The sequence below is a fragment of the Poecilia reticulata genome, chromosome 4 (genome assembly GCF_904066995.2).
Source record: "Poecilia reticulata chromosome 4, P_reticulata-male-v2, whole genome shotgun sequence".
NCBI lineage: Eukaryota > Metazoa > Chordata > Actinopteri > Cyprinodontiformes > Poeciliidae > Poecilia > Poecilia reticulata.
In genome coordinates this window covers 16,947,498-16,962,924 of record NC_088833.1, presented here as the reverse complement: position 1 = coordinate 16,962,924, position 15,427 = coordinate 16,947,498, and the positions used below count along the sequence as shown (strand labels likewise).

At 41.6% G+C, this 15,427-nt stretch overlaps 2 protein-coding genes across 11 annotated transcripts in view; both read left to right on the top strand.

Annotated features, from left to right (window-relative positions):
- Nucleotides 1-9,555, top strand: part of myo9bl (myosin IXb-like) — a 65,263-nt gene extending 55,708 nt beyond the window's left edge. For 4 of the 9 annotated variants that reach the window (XM_081606399.1, XM_081606400.1, XM_008407948.3 and 1 more), the window contains 17 exons: nt 163-275; nt 387-502; nt 1,409-1,602; nt 1,696-1,803; nt 1,886-2,056; nt 2,135-2,176; nt 2,271-2,382; nt 2,463-2,536; nt 2,936-3,128; nt 3,228-3,356; nt 4,183-4,288; nt 4,392-4,523; nt 4,619-4,742; nt 5,460-5,510; nt 6,684-6,799; nt 6,897-7,039; nt 8,170-9,555. In XM_081606399.1, the coding sequence (XP_081462525.1) occupies nt 163-275; nt 387-502; nt 1,409-1,602; nt 1,696-1,803; nt 1,886-2,056; nt 2,135-2,176; nt 2,271-2,382; nt 2,463-2,536; nt 2,936-3,128; nt 3,228-3,356; nt 4,183-4,288; nt 4,392-4,523; nt 4,619-4,742; nt 5,460-5,510; nt 6,684-6,799; nt 6,897-7,039; nt 8,170-8,714 (2,469 nt within the window). In that variant the 3' untranslated portion in view covers nt 8,715-9,555. Of the gene's footprint in view, nt 1-162; nt 276-386; nt 503-1,408; nt 1,603-1,695; nt 1,804-1,885; nt 2,057-2,134; nt 2,177-2,270; nt 2,383-2,462; nt 2,537-2,935; nt 3,129-3,227; nt 3,357-4,182; nt 4,289-4,391; nt 4,524-4,618; nt 4,743-5,459; nt 5,511-6,683; nt 6,800-6,896; nt 7,053-7,161; nt 7,216-8,169 lie in introns of all 9 variants that reach the window. The other 5 variants (XM_081606403.1, XM_008407949.3, XR_533593.3 and 2 more) reach the window with 4 other exon arrangements.
- A 1,677-nt stretch (nt 9,556-11,232) lies between these two features.
- use1 (unconventional SNARE in the ER 1 homolog (S. cerevisiae)) lies at nt 11,233-14,919 on the top strand. Of its 2 annotated transcripts, none has more exons than XM_081606397.1 (8): nt 11,233-11,391; nt 11,745-11,794; nt 12,018-12,096; nt 12,170-12,322; nt 12,913-12,928; nt 13,019-13,040; nt 13,145-13,307; nt 14,157-14,919. In XM_081606397.1, exons 1-8 carry the CDS (start codon nt 11,293-11,295, stop codon nt 14,337-14,339), a joined length of 765 nt encoding a protein of 254 aa, XP_081462523.1. In that variant the 5' UTR covers nt 11,233-11,292; the 3' UTR covers nt 14,340-14,919. The 2 variants fall into 2 exon arrangements, with proteins under 2 accessions (XP_081462523.1, XP_008406173.3); XM_008407951.3 differs by having other exon boundaries at nt 11,238-11,391; nt 13,016-13,040.
- Nucleotides 14,920-15,427: the final 508 nt, after the last annotated feature.

The following is a 15,427-nucleotide window of genomic DNA, read 5'->3' as shown; positions in this document are numbered from 1 at the left end:
CTCATATGTTTTTGGGTTTTTTTTTGTTTTTTTTTACTGAAATGTCCAGAACTGATGGAAAATGCAACAACTAGAATTTGGAAGAATAATGAACACAGTTGGTGTTTTCTTATATTTATATGTTTTATTTTTAAGTTCTTCACTGGGTTTGTGACTCTGCAGGGAAATCATGACAGTCAAGGGGACAGCTCCAGGTCCAGCTCCTTTAGAAAGAGACACCAGGACGGTTCTGGACAACCAGACTCACTTCCCTCTATCGCGACCACACCAGACAAGTAGGTGGAAACGTTTCTGAGTTTCACTGTGACATGAAAACAAAATAAACATACGTTTATCTTGTCGTTTTCTTTTGATTTTTGATTTTTTTTTTTTTTCCCTCCCGGCAGGTCTGGCGGCTTCTTCAGCAAGATTTTGAAGAAGAGAGCCAAAGAGGCTCATACTCCAGACAACGGAGAGCTGACGTTTGCTCAGAGTCTCAACGAGAAGTCGATGCTCGGGGAAGGTAGAATCATTCAGATCTTTAGGTTTTCTTTCTGATTTTTTTGCACACACGTTTCACGTTTTTTTTCAGCAGCGTTCATACAAAATCTGATAATAGTCTGGAAATAGATTTCAGTATTTTTCCAGTATTTGTTCATCTTTTAGTGTGTGGCAACATTTTGCATGCAGTTATTAAATAAGTGGTCATTTTGAAGATTACTGTTCTTGCAGTCAATTCAAAATGTGAATAAACCTTAGATGTGTATATTGAGGAAAGTAGCACTGATGTTTTTAGTTTCTTTTGAGAATCGATGTGTGCAGCTAAACTGAAGATGTTCCCATTTCACTGTTTTTGTTTGGAGAATAACAGATAATGTCTGACTCTGCTCAGAGTTGGGCTACGTTCCTCTCATGTACATTTTCTAATTTCTAGTATAAGCATTGCATTAGACTTGAAATAGGACAAAACCAATATACAAATCACTTTTGAGCAAGATGAAGTAGCTTGTTTCAAGTCAATCATTCTTGATAATGATTATTGATTTAAAAAGTACTTTTTCCACTGGCAGATTATTTTCACTTATAGTAAGACGTTTTTCCTCTTGTTATAAGTAAATCTGTCAGTGAAACTACCTGTACTATTTATAAGTTTGCTTTGTTTTATTTCAGTTATGCTAAAGAATTTGCACTAGAAACTAGACCAATTTTATGACTTTTTAATATCCGTTCGGCCTCTTTTGGCCCATTTTGCCGGAGAAAAATGAACTTATTTGTAATTACACAGCTTGTATATAGTTTGTGATATTCTTAGACCACACCTTCCCTCACTACACAAATAGGATCAACTTTTATATTTTAATCCATTTGGATGTTTGGAAAATATGCATTAACGTGCTCATCTTTGGTTTGAAACGTTTCCACTCTACAGCGCCTCCCTCTGGCCCAGTGGTCCGTCCCGTTTCTCAGCCGTTCAGTGACCGGACAGGTAAAAGTATAGGCCGAAACCCTACGATCAAGATCAGCCGCGCCACCCGAGTTTCAGTGCATTGGGACGCCTCACTGGACCGAGTCATCGCCAACGGGAACGAGCTGCGGAACCTTGACGAGTTTCTGGGCAACCAGGTGAGCGAAAAGCAGCGAAGCGTCGGCTCTTTGTTCGATCTGTTTAATCGGATTTATAAAACAAGACGTAACTTGATTTTGCTGCTGTGTTAGGTGAATGATTTCCGCTCCAGAGGCAAGTCGCTGTCACCCATAGAGTCCATCTTTGTCACCGCCACCATGCAGTTTAGAGAGCAGATCAAATCTATGTATTCTCTCTCAGTGAGTAGACTTGAAACGCGCTTTATGAAACGCGCTAATTAGTGTTAAAACGCCTGCCTAAACTTCTTCTAAACCTTTACAGAATCCTACCATCGGCTACAAAGCGCTGATGACGGGCTTCAAGAACAAAGTGATCCACCTGGCCACAGACAAGCAGCAGGAAGATGTTCAGCTGGTGGTCAACCTGTTCCAGTCGGTCCTGGACGGTTTCATCAGAGGAGAGGTGAAGAAGGAGGAAGCCGAGCCCGTCAAGGTGAAACTCGGATTCAGGATGAAGGAGTGGTCCGAATATGAAAACAAAACGATGTACTCACAGCCTTCTGTCTTCCAGCCGACCAAAGCCAGAAAGAAAAGGAGGAAAAAAGATAAAATTGTAAGCCTGCAGTTTGCATTCTCCTTCTTTTTCCACCCAGTCTATTCTAGTTTATTGTAAATGCTTCTTTTTTTCTTCTTTTTTTTGTAATTAGATGGAGTCCCTGCTGGACCATGGTTTTATCAACTATCAGGTCAGCATCGTTCAGTCGTGTGACCAGTGCAGCTCCTACATCTGGGGGATGGAGAAAGCCTACATGTGCAGCAGTGAGTACGAGCCCCAATATAGACGGCCATGTTTCCTCTTTGATCCGTATCTGAGGACGTCGTTTTGACTTTTCTGACAGATTGTAAAATGGTGTGCCACAAGAAGTGCCTTAATAAGATAGCCATCAACTGCTCCAGCTTCTGTGCCAAAAAGGTATGCCTTGATTCGTTTTATCGTGAATGTTTAGCGCAAAATTAGGTTTACTGGGGTGCAAAGATTTTTTGTATTACATAAATCCAAATATGATTTGCAACAGATTAAAAAACAAGCTGAAGAGAGAAAAACAGAGGCTTTTTTTCTGTGTCTGAATTAAGCTATGGAATGATTCAAGCATGGAGTTAGGAATGTGTAATGGGCTTTGAAAAACGCTCTAAATTATTACTCCTTTTTCTTCTTTTTATGTTTCTGCTTAGTGATTTCCATAAGAAAGTTATATGTTGTGTTTTTTTATTTTTTTTTATTTTACATATTACAATGATTTATTTTATATTACACAAATTTATTTAGCAATAAATTTGTGCCGTTGTGTTACTGACTGCTGCGGCTCCTCAGAATGATGAAGAGGTGACGGGATGTAACTTTGGGGTGCGAGTTTGTCACCTGGTGAGCGATAAGAACCCGGTGCCAACGGTGCTGGAGATGATGCTGGAGCACGTGGAGATGCACGGCCTCTACACCGAGGGCATCTACCGCAAATCAGGCGCTGCCAACCGCATGAGGGAGCTGCACCAGCGGCTAGAGATGGGTTAGTCCCCTTTTCACTTACCGGGCTTCTATCAAGATGTACAGCAGAGACATAAAAGTCTTGACTTTTGTTTTGCTGTTCTGGTTCTCGTGTGTTCAGATGCTTACGTGGACATTCTTGAGGACTATCCCATCCACACGGTGACAGGCCTGGTGAAGCAGTGGTTAAGGGAGCTGCCAGACCCACTCATGACCTTCGCGCATTACAATGACTTCCTGCATGCTGTGGGTGAGTGGAGACCCAACGGGACTTCTGCCACTACAGGAAATGGCGGAGTTTTGGAAAAAGTGAACCTTTTCACGTTTTTCACACATTTACAATCAGAAACCTCGACATGTTTCATTTGAATTTTATGCTACAGACTAACTCGAAATTACAGCATGATTCTGAGGTGGGAGAAAAATTCTCAATGTCTTCAAAGTCTAAAAATATATAATAAATGGGTATTTTTATTCAACCCCGAAATAAATCCAGTCCAACTAGTTGCCTTGTGCATTACTCCATTAAATCCCTAGCTCTGTGTTAGAGGTCACTGCCCCGCTGGAGGGCAACCCCTGACCATTCTCAAGTGTTTTGCAGCATAAAACAGTTTTTCTTCCATCACTGCCTCACATTTAGCTCCATCCAGAGTCTTCCTGTTGACTCTGCTTCTGTACATCTCCGTCATCCACCGTTTGCTGACTCCGAAATTCCAAGCAAAAATGTACTATTTATTTGCAGAAAAGGAGAAATGGTCAAAATATTTAAAAAAAAGACGCAGTGCTTTCAGAAGTTCATATTCATTTAGAAACAGCAATACTAATGTTTTTTAACTCAGGAAGAGTTCAGAAATCAACATTTGGTGGAATCACCAGGAGGTTTCCAGTGAGGTTTAGTGAAATGGGCTCTTCACATTTTTCCAGTGCCGTATGTCACACATTTCAGAATTTTTGACTGAAGATTTTTAATTTTCCTTCTACTACACAAACATGTGCCTCTGTCACACAAAGTACTAGAAAATCTTCATAAACTGGTCTTTTGAACTAAACTCCTATCTGTTTTGTTTCTCTGTTAGAGCTGCCAGAGAAGCAGGAGCAGCTTCAAGCCATTTACAAAGTCCTGGAGGAACTTCCCACCGCAAACTTCAACACATTAGAGCGGCTCATCTTCCACCTTGTCAAGTAAACATTCTCCACCTGCTGTACTTCCACACATCTAAAAACTGCACTAAGAGAAGCGGAACTGTAGATGACGAGGAATATTTCTCTGATTGTGTTCCTGCAGGGTCTCAAAGGAGGAGGAGCACAACCGCATGTCCCCCAACTCGCTGGCTATAGTGTTTGCTCCGTGTATCCTGCGTTGCCCCAACACGGCCGACCCTCTGCTCAGCATGAAGGACGTTGCAAAGACGACCACGTGAGTCTGGCCCGCAAAACAAAAAACCTTCGAAACCTACTTGCTGTTTTGGACATTTGATCCGAACTCACCCGGTGTCGCTCGCTCGCCTGCAGGTGTGTGGAGATGCTGATCATCGAGCAAATAAGGCGCTACAATGAGAAGATGGAGGAGATCGAGCAGCTGGAGTACGCCGAGGCTCTGGCCGTCAAACAGCTGAACCTCAAGAGGAAGAACACAGTGAGTGGGATCAAATGCGTCCGAGCCGTTTACTGTTGGTCTGATGTTTTAGATCAGCTCAAATGGACCGTGACAGGCGTCAGTCCCGCATCTTCTGTCACGTCAATCCAGCATCGCGTCATGACATTTATTAGCTTACGCAGCGTAGGCAGAGTCCAACAAGCACCAAACTCTGCAACATTTGGTCAAAGTTTATATGCAATGCTTGCATGGCCTAGATGGGCTTTTAATTTTTGTAAGAAAATAAATCACATTATGGGGAGTTTATTATAAAAATATTCATTCATTAAGACCCAGCAGTACATGCAAGCAAAATACAATAAAGGCAGTGCCAGTCATTACCTGTCATCTTAGGAAGTGAAGCTCTGTCAGGTGTTCAGGTCTGATTTCACATCATCCTCTGTGGTTTGACGTTTGGAGTTACTGCTCTTCATTGACATGAAAATATCTGCAGCAAATTGCCTTTTTTTTTTTTTTTTCGTTTTTTTGTTTTAACTCTGCGTAACATTTTGTCAAACCTTTAACAAAAATCCAAGAAGCATGTATAAAGTTTCACCCATGTTGGAGATTATGTATTTTTAATGTACTTACTGATCATTAACCATATTCATAATTTCCTCGCGCAGTATACATCATAAACATCCATTACTTTATCCCATTGCATGGCCTCTCGGGTTCATATTGGTAACACGGTTAATGTTCCTTGTCTCTCTTTAGACCAGCTGCCCTTTATCTCTCAGGTTGACAGCTCATTACAAAGGAGGGGTGGTATGTATCATCCAGACCTCAGGTGTAGTAGATCCTGTAGATGTAGTGTGCAGTAGTTTGCCATGTCCGAGCGCCTGTGCATGGCATGTTAGATCCGGGTGCTGAGTCCTTTTTCTTTTTTCTTATTTGCTGGTTTCTCTTGTTATCTTGTATTAATGCAGTTTGTTTGTACTAACTGGGAATAGTTTGCATGTTGCTGTTGGTTCAGTATTTGTTCTGCTTGTGATGTGAAGCGTTTGTTGATCCAAGAATATGAAGGGATTCTGGGTTGGGATCTGTCTTTTATCAGAAGGTGATCTAACGCTATTGTGACCTTCAGGGCTTTATGGTATTAATTCAACATTTAAATATACCACAGAGAAAGTCTTATTATTTAACTGGAACTAAACCTTATTTGGACTTTGATGTTTTCCTGAGGGGGGAACCTGCTGCCTCGTGTTGATGTTCCTTGAACATTTTTTCCCCTAGTTGTTTTATCCTAGCCACAAACTTCACGTTGATTTTATGTCCTGATACGGCTAAATGAAATAAAGTGCAACCGACTGCAGAAGATTTGATATTCGGATGGAGTATTGCCTTCCAGCCGAACGGTAATATTAATATTTTTGTGTTAAAATGGCCCAGTCAAAGTCTAAACTGAAATTTGACAAAGAACCTGCAGTCTAAAAGAGCTCAAGGTGCAAGTATGTTCCTACCACAGGAAGAGGTCGCCTTATATAGTGCTGGGGGGCTTTTTTAGGTTTAAATCTTTATGGATTTGGAAATTAAAACATTTCTCTTCCATTAAAAAAAAACTCACATGCCTCCTTGCGTTTATTACTCAAAATCCCAATAAAAGACGGTTAAAGTTTGTGGTTGTATCCTGGCATAATGGGAACAACTTCAAGGGATGTCAGCACTTTTGGCACTGGATATAATTTTTTTCCATGATTGCTCACAAACAATCATGGAATAAATGTAAATGCATGAAGGTCGCAGGCGACATCCACTCTGCTCTTCTCCTGACCTGACTAACCATTTTGGCTCGGTTTCCCCTTAAGGTTTGAATCTATTGGGGGGGGGGGGTGTTTGGTTTTAACTTGTACTTTAACATCTCTCTGTAGTTACTGCGGTTTAACATACGGATGGAGTCGGCGGGTCATCATCAATGTTTGGTGCTGTGTGTTTGTGCAGATCCGGGAGAAGGTCAGCTCTGATCTCACCGTGGTCCCCGAGAACGAGCCTCTGGACTCCGACATCGAGACGGAGAACAACTTGGTGGAACGCATCAAGTCCATCAAACAAGAGAAGTAAGGAACGCTCCCTTGCGTTTTTCTTCACTTTGATTTGTTGTCTGGTTTTTTTTTTGTTTGTTTTTTTTTTACTACTTCTTTGTTTACTCTCAAGAGAGGAACTGGCTTTCCGGCTGCCAGAGATGGAGCAGCCCGGTTCAGACCAGGAGAACCTGGACTCTGAAGCGTCTCTGAGCTCCGAGAGTCTTCTGGACGAGCAGCAGCAGCGCTCGTCCGCGCACGGCTCCGAGCCAGAAGGTCAGTAAGTAAGGTACAGTCCGGTGTTTCCCTCCTTCTGCCTGTTCCTCTCTCACACCTGTGGGTTTCTGACCGGACCCCGGGGCCGCTGGGTTGGGCCCTTCCTGTCTTTTGTGGTGCAGGTCTGGACCAGTGATGGTGATGGGGCGCTGATGTCTGCTCTGTAAACAAAGCAGGTCGGAGGAACAGCAACCGTGTTTGTGTGTTTGTGTGCATGTAAATTCACGTGTGGCACAGATGCATGCTCAAACTTCATGGACACATTTGGCACCAAATCATCTAAAATGCATGGAAATGTTAACTCCCTGAACATACAGTCGTGTAAAAAATGAGGACACCTGTTCTGATCGTTGTTAAGAAAGGGCTCCCACGTCTAATCTCTTTTTTTTTTGTTATCTCTGGAAAAGGAAGTGATTTAATTAAAGGGTAAAAACAAAAAAATTATGCATGTTTTAATCGTGTTTTAATCTCTTCACTTTGATTCACCTGTCCAGAGAATGTTATCCCAGCAAATCTGGTGTTTTTCTTTGTTGTTTTAGGTAAATGTCAGTAGCGATAGTCTGCTGTAGGTCCTGTGATGACATTTTATTTCTTAGGAGTTTTTGTTTTCCAGCGTCTTTCAGTCTGCTCTCAGGCTGAACCGGCTTGGACGGCCAGCCAGCCTTGAACTTGTTTGCTGTTGTTTTGAACGTTCCCCACATGGAGGCTGTTTCCTGAAAAAGTAGAAAAGCTGATTCAAATTTTTTTTGAGACCTTTCACTTCATTTAACTCAACAGATGTTAGTCATCTTTCTGCATGCTTCAGTCAGTTCAAATGTATTTCTCAACAAAAATATGCTCATTTAAAAAAAAATAAAAGATCTTCAAGGTTTATTACATATTACTGTCATAGTAATTAATATATGTATATATATATATTAAATGTACACATGTCCAAATATGGTAAGTCTCTTCAGGCTGTCTCCATATTTTTCACATGACTATATTTCATTTTAAATAACATGGTTGCATGATCTTCCATTTTTCTTCATCTTCCTGACTCTATTGTGGGACATCTCAAAAAATTAAAAAAAAATACAAAAATTTCTCCTTGCTCTTGCGTCATTTTCTCGTCTTTCCTTCTCTTCCAGGACACAGTGGCGTCCAGCTGAGAAGACACAGGCCAGTTAAACATGTTAAGCCTCCAGAGATCATCCAGCGAACTAAACCCTCTGTTGGACGACCGTTTCTGGGAAACCTCACCCCCTCCAGCTCCACCTCCTCTCTGTCCAGCTGCGCCTCCACGGCGTCCGAAACCTCCACCGCCTCCACCAGGCGGCCCCCGCAGCGCCGCAACCCCGTCATCCCAGACACCGTCAAGCTGCCCCCGGGCGTCCTCCCCCAGCAGATGGCCACCGGTTCTTCTCAGACATTCCCTCCTCCTGGAAATCGAGAGATTTTATACCCCGTCAGGATACGGGAGCATCCCGGCCGTCGCAAAGACAGCACCCAGTCGTTGTACCTCGACAACCCAGAGAGTGGCTTGCTGCTGCATTTCTCCTCCTGCCCTCCCTCTGCTTCCTCCTCTTCCTCCTCCATCGCCACGGCTACGCTCCAGCAAAAGGATACTAGAGCCCCCAAGAGTCACAGACGCTTTTCTGATCCAGACATACCCTACATGGACGACGAAGTCTGACCTACGGAGGAGAAGAATGTACCAGAGTGTGAATTTGCTGTAGACTGAAGTGACTTTGAACAGCAGGAACTCAGTATGGCGCTAAAAACGTGTCAGAAGTCTTGTGTTGTGCTGTTCGTCAGTAGAAATAACTGGACAAATTGTTGCCAAGCACCTTTTCTATCATTTTTAATATACTGTGGTTGCTGGTGGAGAGTACAGTTTGACTACAGGCTGCATCTTCTGTAGCCTCATGTTGTTGTTTTTTTGGCTTGTAAAAGAAAATATAGCAGGTTCTAGTCAAGCTTCTCCATTCTTTCCTAATGCTGAGAATTGCTAGCTAGTGCCTTGATAATGATAACCCATTTCTCACACCATAACTCCTGAACAGTGCTAACAGGAGAGGGGTGGGGATGTCCAGAATAACAAGGGGATTTTGTGTGCGACGCATTGAAGTGGAACAAAACGAGTTCAGAAAAAAGGACCTAATCACGCTTTCACCCATCTCACAAAATAACACCAGAGAGGAAATCACTGCTTTCAGTTTGCAAAGGGAAATGGGAGCAGCACGAGCCACTTTCTCCAATGGAAAAAGAAAGCAAGAGGAGAACACAAGCCCGACCACGACGCCATGTCACGACTTCCCCGAAGAGTCACACCCTTCACTCGGATGTGGACAGTCGTCACGACGAGCGCAGATTGAATTAAATACTAATGTTTCTCTTGACTGCTGAATGATGTTTGTTAGTCTGTCTGGTTTATGAGGAAGATTGTTCTGATGTGTAACTGAGGGTGTGTTTGGGACTGAATGTCAAGAGCTGTACTGGTTATTAGTGTTAACATAAAGATACAGGACATCATACTTCTGTGTGCTCGACTCACATTATTGAACTTGGTAAACCAATACACACTGATACACACCTAAAACCAGATGTTTACATACGCTAAAAAAACTCATTAAATCAGAGAAAGGTTAGTCAGGATTATCAATATTCTTATGACTTGAATGAAGTTTTGAGCTTTGCATTATGTTATAATCACTAGCGGAACAAGTCAGCGTGGGGCTGGGGGGCGGGGCCAATTACCGGGCCCCTAACGAATCACCGGGCCCCTTATGTGTATCACCTGTGCTGCTGGAAACTTGACGGGGGGGGGGGGGGGGGGCGTTTGTCTTTTGATTTTTACCTAGGAAGCATATCGGCTAAACCGTGAGTGAAACGGCCATTGGGTTGACTAGTATATATACCATTAGGGGAAAGTAACTTTAACGTTAAATACACCTTTCTCAACAGGTGAGGGCGCACTTTCTCCTTCTATAATCAGACATTTAAGCGACCACCTGAAACCTCCCTGGCACCTCCAGACGTTGTTCCCTCAAAACCATATCGGGAGTCTTTGATTCTTTCATGCATTTCCCAGAAATCCTTGAATCTCCCGTGTCAGCCACAAAGGGGTGCCTAAACACTTGCTCTACTCTCCACTCTACTTCTAAGTCCAACGTTGTAAACGCATAGTGAGAAGCATTGTGGCGACATTATGGACGCGGGGTAGGAGCTTCTTAAAGAGACAGAGGCCAATTTCAAGGCCTCAAATTGCTTTTAACTCGTGTTTTATACATGTAACATAGTCGATTGTTACTTACTGGCGCCTTGTGGCTGAAAAATAGATGATACCACCACGTTAGGAATAAACAACATGGACTTCTTTGTGCTGTACTGAGCTTTTCAAAAATCTGCCTGGAGAATTTAGGATTTCCTGCACAAAATTGTCACAAAAGGCCATAATGTAGAAAATTTTAATTTTCATAGATATGATGTGAACTTCCAATTTATTCTCTTCCAGTACTCACATTGCAGTTGAAAACAGCTGTCAACCTATTTTAATGCTGAAAATTGAGCATTTTCAAAAAGGTTTTATTAATTTGTTTTTTTATTTTATTTGAAATTTCAAATTGTTACATAAAATCTGGAATGTTTTATCAACACAGAATAATTTTTTAAAGATATCAATCAGTTAATTCAAGTCATCTGAAAAAATTCTGACTTCTCAAAATTACACTTCTAGATATGTCTGTTAGTTTTGCCTAGTTATTATTTGCTTTCAAGACATCTGCAATTTAATTTGCGCTAGTCAAATCTATAAGTTTTCCAATCCAAAAGTACATTTAAAATATCTTGAATTATTGCGTCATTCAAGTCATAATTCATAAGTAGGATTATGACTTTTGAGAACAAAAAGTGAGATATTTTACTTTTTAACTAGTCATCATTTATGTGTTAAATGAAATGTATATGCTTCAGATAGTAATTTGTAGATATCTTGAATTAAAGCTTCCATAAAACTTAATGGTTGTATGACGTGCGTCATACTAGTTAGAAGGTAATTAGCGATATCTTATATAGGTATTTTTATAGTCAAAATATGCTTAGATATTTCTTAGATTATTATGTGTAATCATCATTTAGCGGTGTCAGAAATCGGGAAATGAAGTGTGGTGAAGTTGATTTTATGATAAAAACGTCCTGCCATACATGGAGACGTGTTTCGTAGCGGCTGCGGCTGGTTACGTCATACAGCTGCGACACTGTGCGATTCCAACATGGCTTCTAGACTAGAGATCAATTTTATTAGATTATTGTCTCGCTGTGAAAATATGGCGTCGGAAAAACGAGGAGAGGCTGAATGGAGACTGGAGAAGGTAAACCAGAGCTGAGCTCAAAGAGTTTAATCTGAGCTGCAGATTTACTGTTGTTGTTGTTGTTGTTAGCTCAACAGCTGCTAGCTGCTTTGTTAGCCACGTCGTCAGAAAGCAGGAACTGTGGTATACGCTTTCTATCTCATTTTTACGTTTTTAATCTTGCTTTTACGTTCTGCCTATTGAACCTTAGTTATCGTATTTTGGTATATAAGTTTACCATTCCATTATGTTCCCATGGAAACAGCAGGAAATAACAGTAATAAGTCCGACAAGATTCTTATAATAACCATACACTATAGGTTTCTGAAAACATGTTTGTTTTTTTGTTTGTTTGTTTGTTTGTTTTTCTGTAGTATGTTGCAGCCCTGGTGGACATGTTGGTGGCTCTGAGGAAAAGCCCAAGGTTACACCCCCCCCCTTGATATTAATTTTTTACCTCGATTATTTAATTTTTTTTCTACTGTTTACTAAATTGTGGACATTTAATCAGCACACGGTCTGCTAAATGACAAATATACTGAGAAGGTTGTCTTTGTTGGAACTTGAACATTTGTACGGAAGTCGCTGCGCTCACAGCTGATGTTGTAAAAACCTTCTGATGCCTCTGTGTTTGTGTCTTTTCTCAGCAAACCGACACAAGAGATCCTGACTGAATACACAAGAAAAGTCGATTTTCTAAAAGGACTTTTAGAGGCAGAGAAACTGGTGAGATTTGAGATCATTCAGCTTATTTATATAAACGGCGGTCCACAACAATTCAACTCGTAATCCTCCACAGACATCACCAACAGAGAAGGCCTTAGCCAATCAGTTCCTCGCTCCAGGTCGTACGCCGACAATAGCCAATGAGAGGATGCCAGCCACTAAAACCGTTCACATTCAGTCGAAGGCCCGATGTACAGGGGAGATGAGAGACGAACTGCTCGGCACGGTGAGATGAGACGCGTGTTGTTTAACTATCAGGCAAATTAGACTGGATAGTAAGCATATATATTTCATAATATATTTTTTCTTTAAAGTAATTATTTTTTCTTTAAAAGTGTGTACCTCTTGATTTTACTTTAATGGAAAAATGAACTGGGGCTGCACAGTGGCGCAGTTGGTAGAGCTGTTGCCTTGCAGCAAGAAGGTTCTGGGTTCAATTCCCGGCCTGGGGTCTTTCTGCATGGAGTTTGCATGTTCTCCCTGTGCATGCGTGGGTTTTCTCCGGGTACTCCGGTTTCCTCCCACAGTCCAAAAACATGACTGTCAGGTTAATTGGCCTCTCCAAATTGTCCCTAGGTGTGAGTGTGTGTGTGCATGGTTGTTTGTCCTGTGTGTCTCTGTGTTGCCCTGCGACAGACTGGCGACCTGTCCAGGGTGACCCCACCTCTCGCCCAGAACGTTAACTCGAGATGGGCACCAGCAACCCTCCCGACCCCACTGAGGGACAAGGGTGAAAGAAAATGGATGGATGGAAAAATGAACTTAAAAATGCTTTGATATGTTTGACTCATGTTTTTTTATGTTGTTACTCTGCAGCGGACGTCTGGCAAAGGTAAGAAACCTTTTAAATTCTAAGACCTCTAGTTTTCAGCATCTTTGCTTCAAGCACTTTCTAACAATCTAACGTTTTCACCCACAGCAGATGGAGATTTGCGAAATAGAAGGTGAACTCAAACGCCACTGCTTCACCAAACAAACGCTCCTACAGTTTTCTGTTTTTTTTTTCCTTCCTCTGACTCGACTCAACGCTTTAAAAAAAATCTTGCAGAGTTCTTCCTCTGGATGAGCGGCAGTCTGCAGCCGAGCTGGACGCAGTCCTGCAGCGCCACCACAACCTGCAGGAGAAGCTGGCGGAGGACATGCTTAACTTGGCCAGAAATCTCAAAAACAACACTCTGGCTGCTCAAAACATCATCAAGCAGGACAATCAGGTAGCTGCACAGGCACAAAGAGCGCTGCTTTCCTGAAACATATCGGGATCAATCATCGTCTAACCATTTTTGCAACGAATGACACATGTATCTACAATGCCTCTAAAATGGATCCACGTCTTGTTTTTGACAAATCTTCCACACAAAAAAAAAATCTGTTTACTAACAAAGTGAAAATACATTTTTACAAACCGGTCAGTTGATTTGTTGTATAAAGTTAATGGGTTTTATAAATATTTGCCTCCTCTCTTCAGGGAGGAGGATTGAAGAGAGAGGTCACCAATCCACCTGGAACCACCCAGAAGCAGTTAGAAGCTTCACTATAATAAGAGTTCAAGCTTATGTTTCTATCCGTTTTATTTTTATTAAAACTCTCAGAGAAAAGCTACTTCCCAGCTTGGCTTGACTCCAAATATTGTGTTCTTTGATTAACTGACTCGGCCAGATTTTTTTATTATTTTTTTTATTTTTTTTTTAGCTAATTTTGGTCACAAGTAGGCAGAACACATTTACAACCAGGGCTGCAAGTAATGATTATTTTAGTGATCGATTAATCTGTTGATTTATTCTGGTGATTAATCAGATTTTTTTTTAAATGGGACGTTCTATAGATTTAAAAAAAAATTATTTAACCACTTAAAACCAAAAGATGCAAATAATTCAATTCCTTTTTTTTAAAATAAGAAAATAAACATGTTATTGCCTAAAATGCAACAACACATCATACTGTAGTAAATCTACTGGATGTGAACATCTTTTATTTATTTTTTTCAGCAAATGGCTTTAGTTTGAGTAATCGATTGATTTATCTGGATGTTGACGTCAGACTCTTTCTTCTCTGCTCTCCAGACTCTGAGTCAGTCCATGCGTCAAGCCGACCTGAACTTTGAGAAGCTGAAGACGGAGTCGGAGCGCTTGGAGCAGCACACCAAGAAGTCCGTCAACTGGCTGCTGTGGCTGATGCTCATCCTGGTCTCCTTCACCTTCATCAGCATGATCCTCTTCATCAGGATCTTCCCCAGGCTCAGATGATGAAGGGCCGGGCCCAACCCTGTACTCTCGGTATCCTCTGTGGGCTTCCTGTGTCTGTGACGCAGAGGACTGAACCAAGCCGGTTCGACACACAGACATTTCTGAGCGCTTGAAGGTGGAGGAGCAGCCGTCGGCTCTCAGCTGAGCCGGATCAACTCGGTTGAAGCTGCTGGGACTCAAATGTTGCCTCGTTTAGTTCACGAGGTTTTTATTTATAGATATTTCAACTCTTGTTTAGTGTTTACTGCCTTCTAAACTCTTAATAACTGGTGGGTAACGAGCTAATCAGACGTAATAATGGAATGAACTAAAAGCTTCTTTAAAGGACGTCAGCTTCCAGTCACAAGTGTTGGACTCGGATCTGATAACTGACTGGACGATCCATTTATAAAGGACACTAATTGTTAAAGATGTCAGAATATCCTCTATTCTTTTTGTTGAATTGATTTACCTCCGTCGTCAATCCAGAGCGTCGCTCGTGTTTTCTGTTTGAGTCTGGTTCAGTGATGACTTTTGAGGCTGCAGCTGTTGATGAAGTAAGTTTTTTTTTTTGTTAGTAAAGATTTGCTGCGTCCACACACATCTGTGACGAATCCTTTCTTTCGTTTGATGATTCGTTTCCCTATGCAGGTCAGTCAAAACATCAGCTAAAAGTTGAAATGTAGGAAGCTTTGTACTCTCAGCAAATCACCACAGGAATCTCACACTGGACCTGAAGCAACTTAAACTTTATTCTACCCCGCTCCTCTTTCTGACAACAAACCAGTCCAAGCTCAAGAAACTTGCTTGTGCAGACTTTTCCCTTTCATCCAACTTTCCATTGCAAAGCACAATGTGTAGCTCCAGCTTCTTTTGTTGTTTTCTTAAGCAAGGTGTGACTTTCTGCTGGACAACAATGAAGTCAAAAATCTTCCCCATAACTGTAAACACAATGGCTTGACCGCAGCAGAACATTTCTGTTCTCTTTCCTTGCAAAATAAATTACAACTTTTTTTTTATTAGCTATGAACTATACTCATCTAAAGTTAAATGCTGGAAATGCATCACCCTGTGGGCAGTTAATTTACATATCAGAATTGAGATGCTTG

Bases quoted from the DNA above. Each gene is read 5' to 3' on its own strand.
- use1 (XM_008407951.3), top strand. From the start codon at position 11,293: ATGGCTTCTAGACTAGAGATCAATTTTATTAGATTATTGTCTCGCTGT. The intron at 11,392-11,744 runs GTAAACCAGAGC...GTTTTTCTGTAG, and splicing joins CTGAATGGAGACTGGAGAAG to TATGTTGCAGCCCTGGTGGA. The intron at 13,041-13,144 runs GTGAACTCAAAC...AAAATCTTGCAG, and splicing joins GGAGATTTGCGAAATAGAAG to AGTTCTTCCTCTGGATGAGC.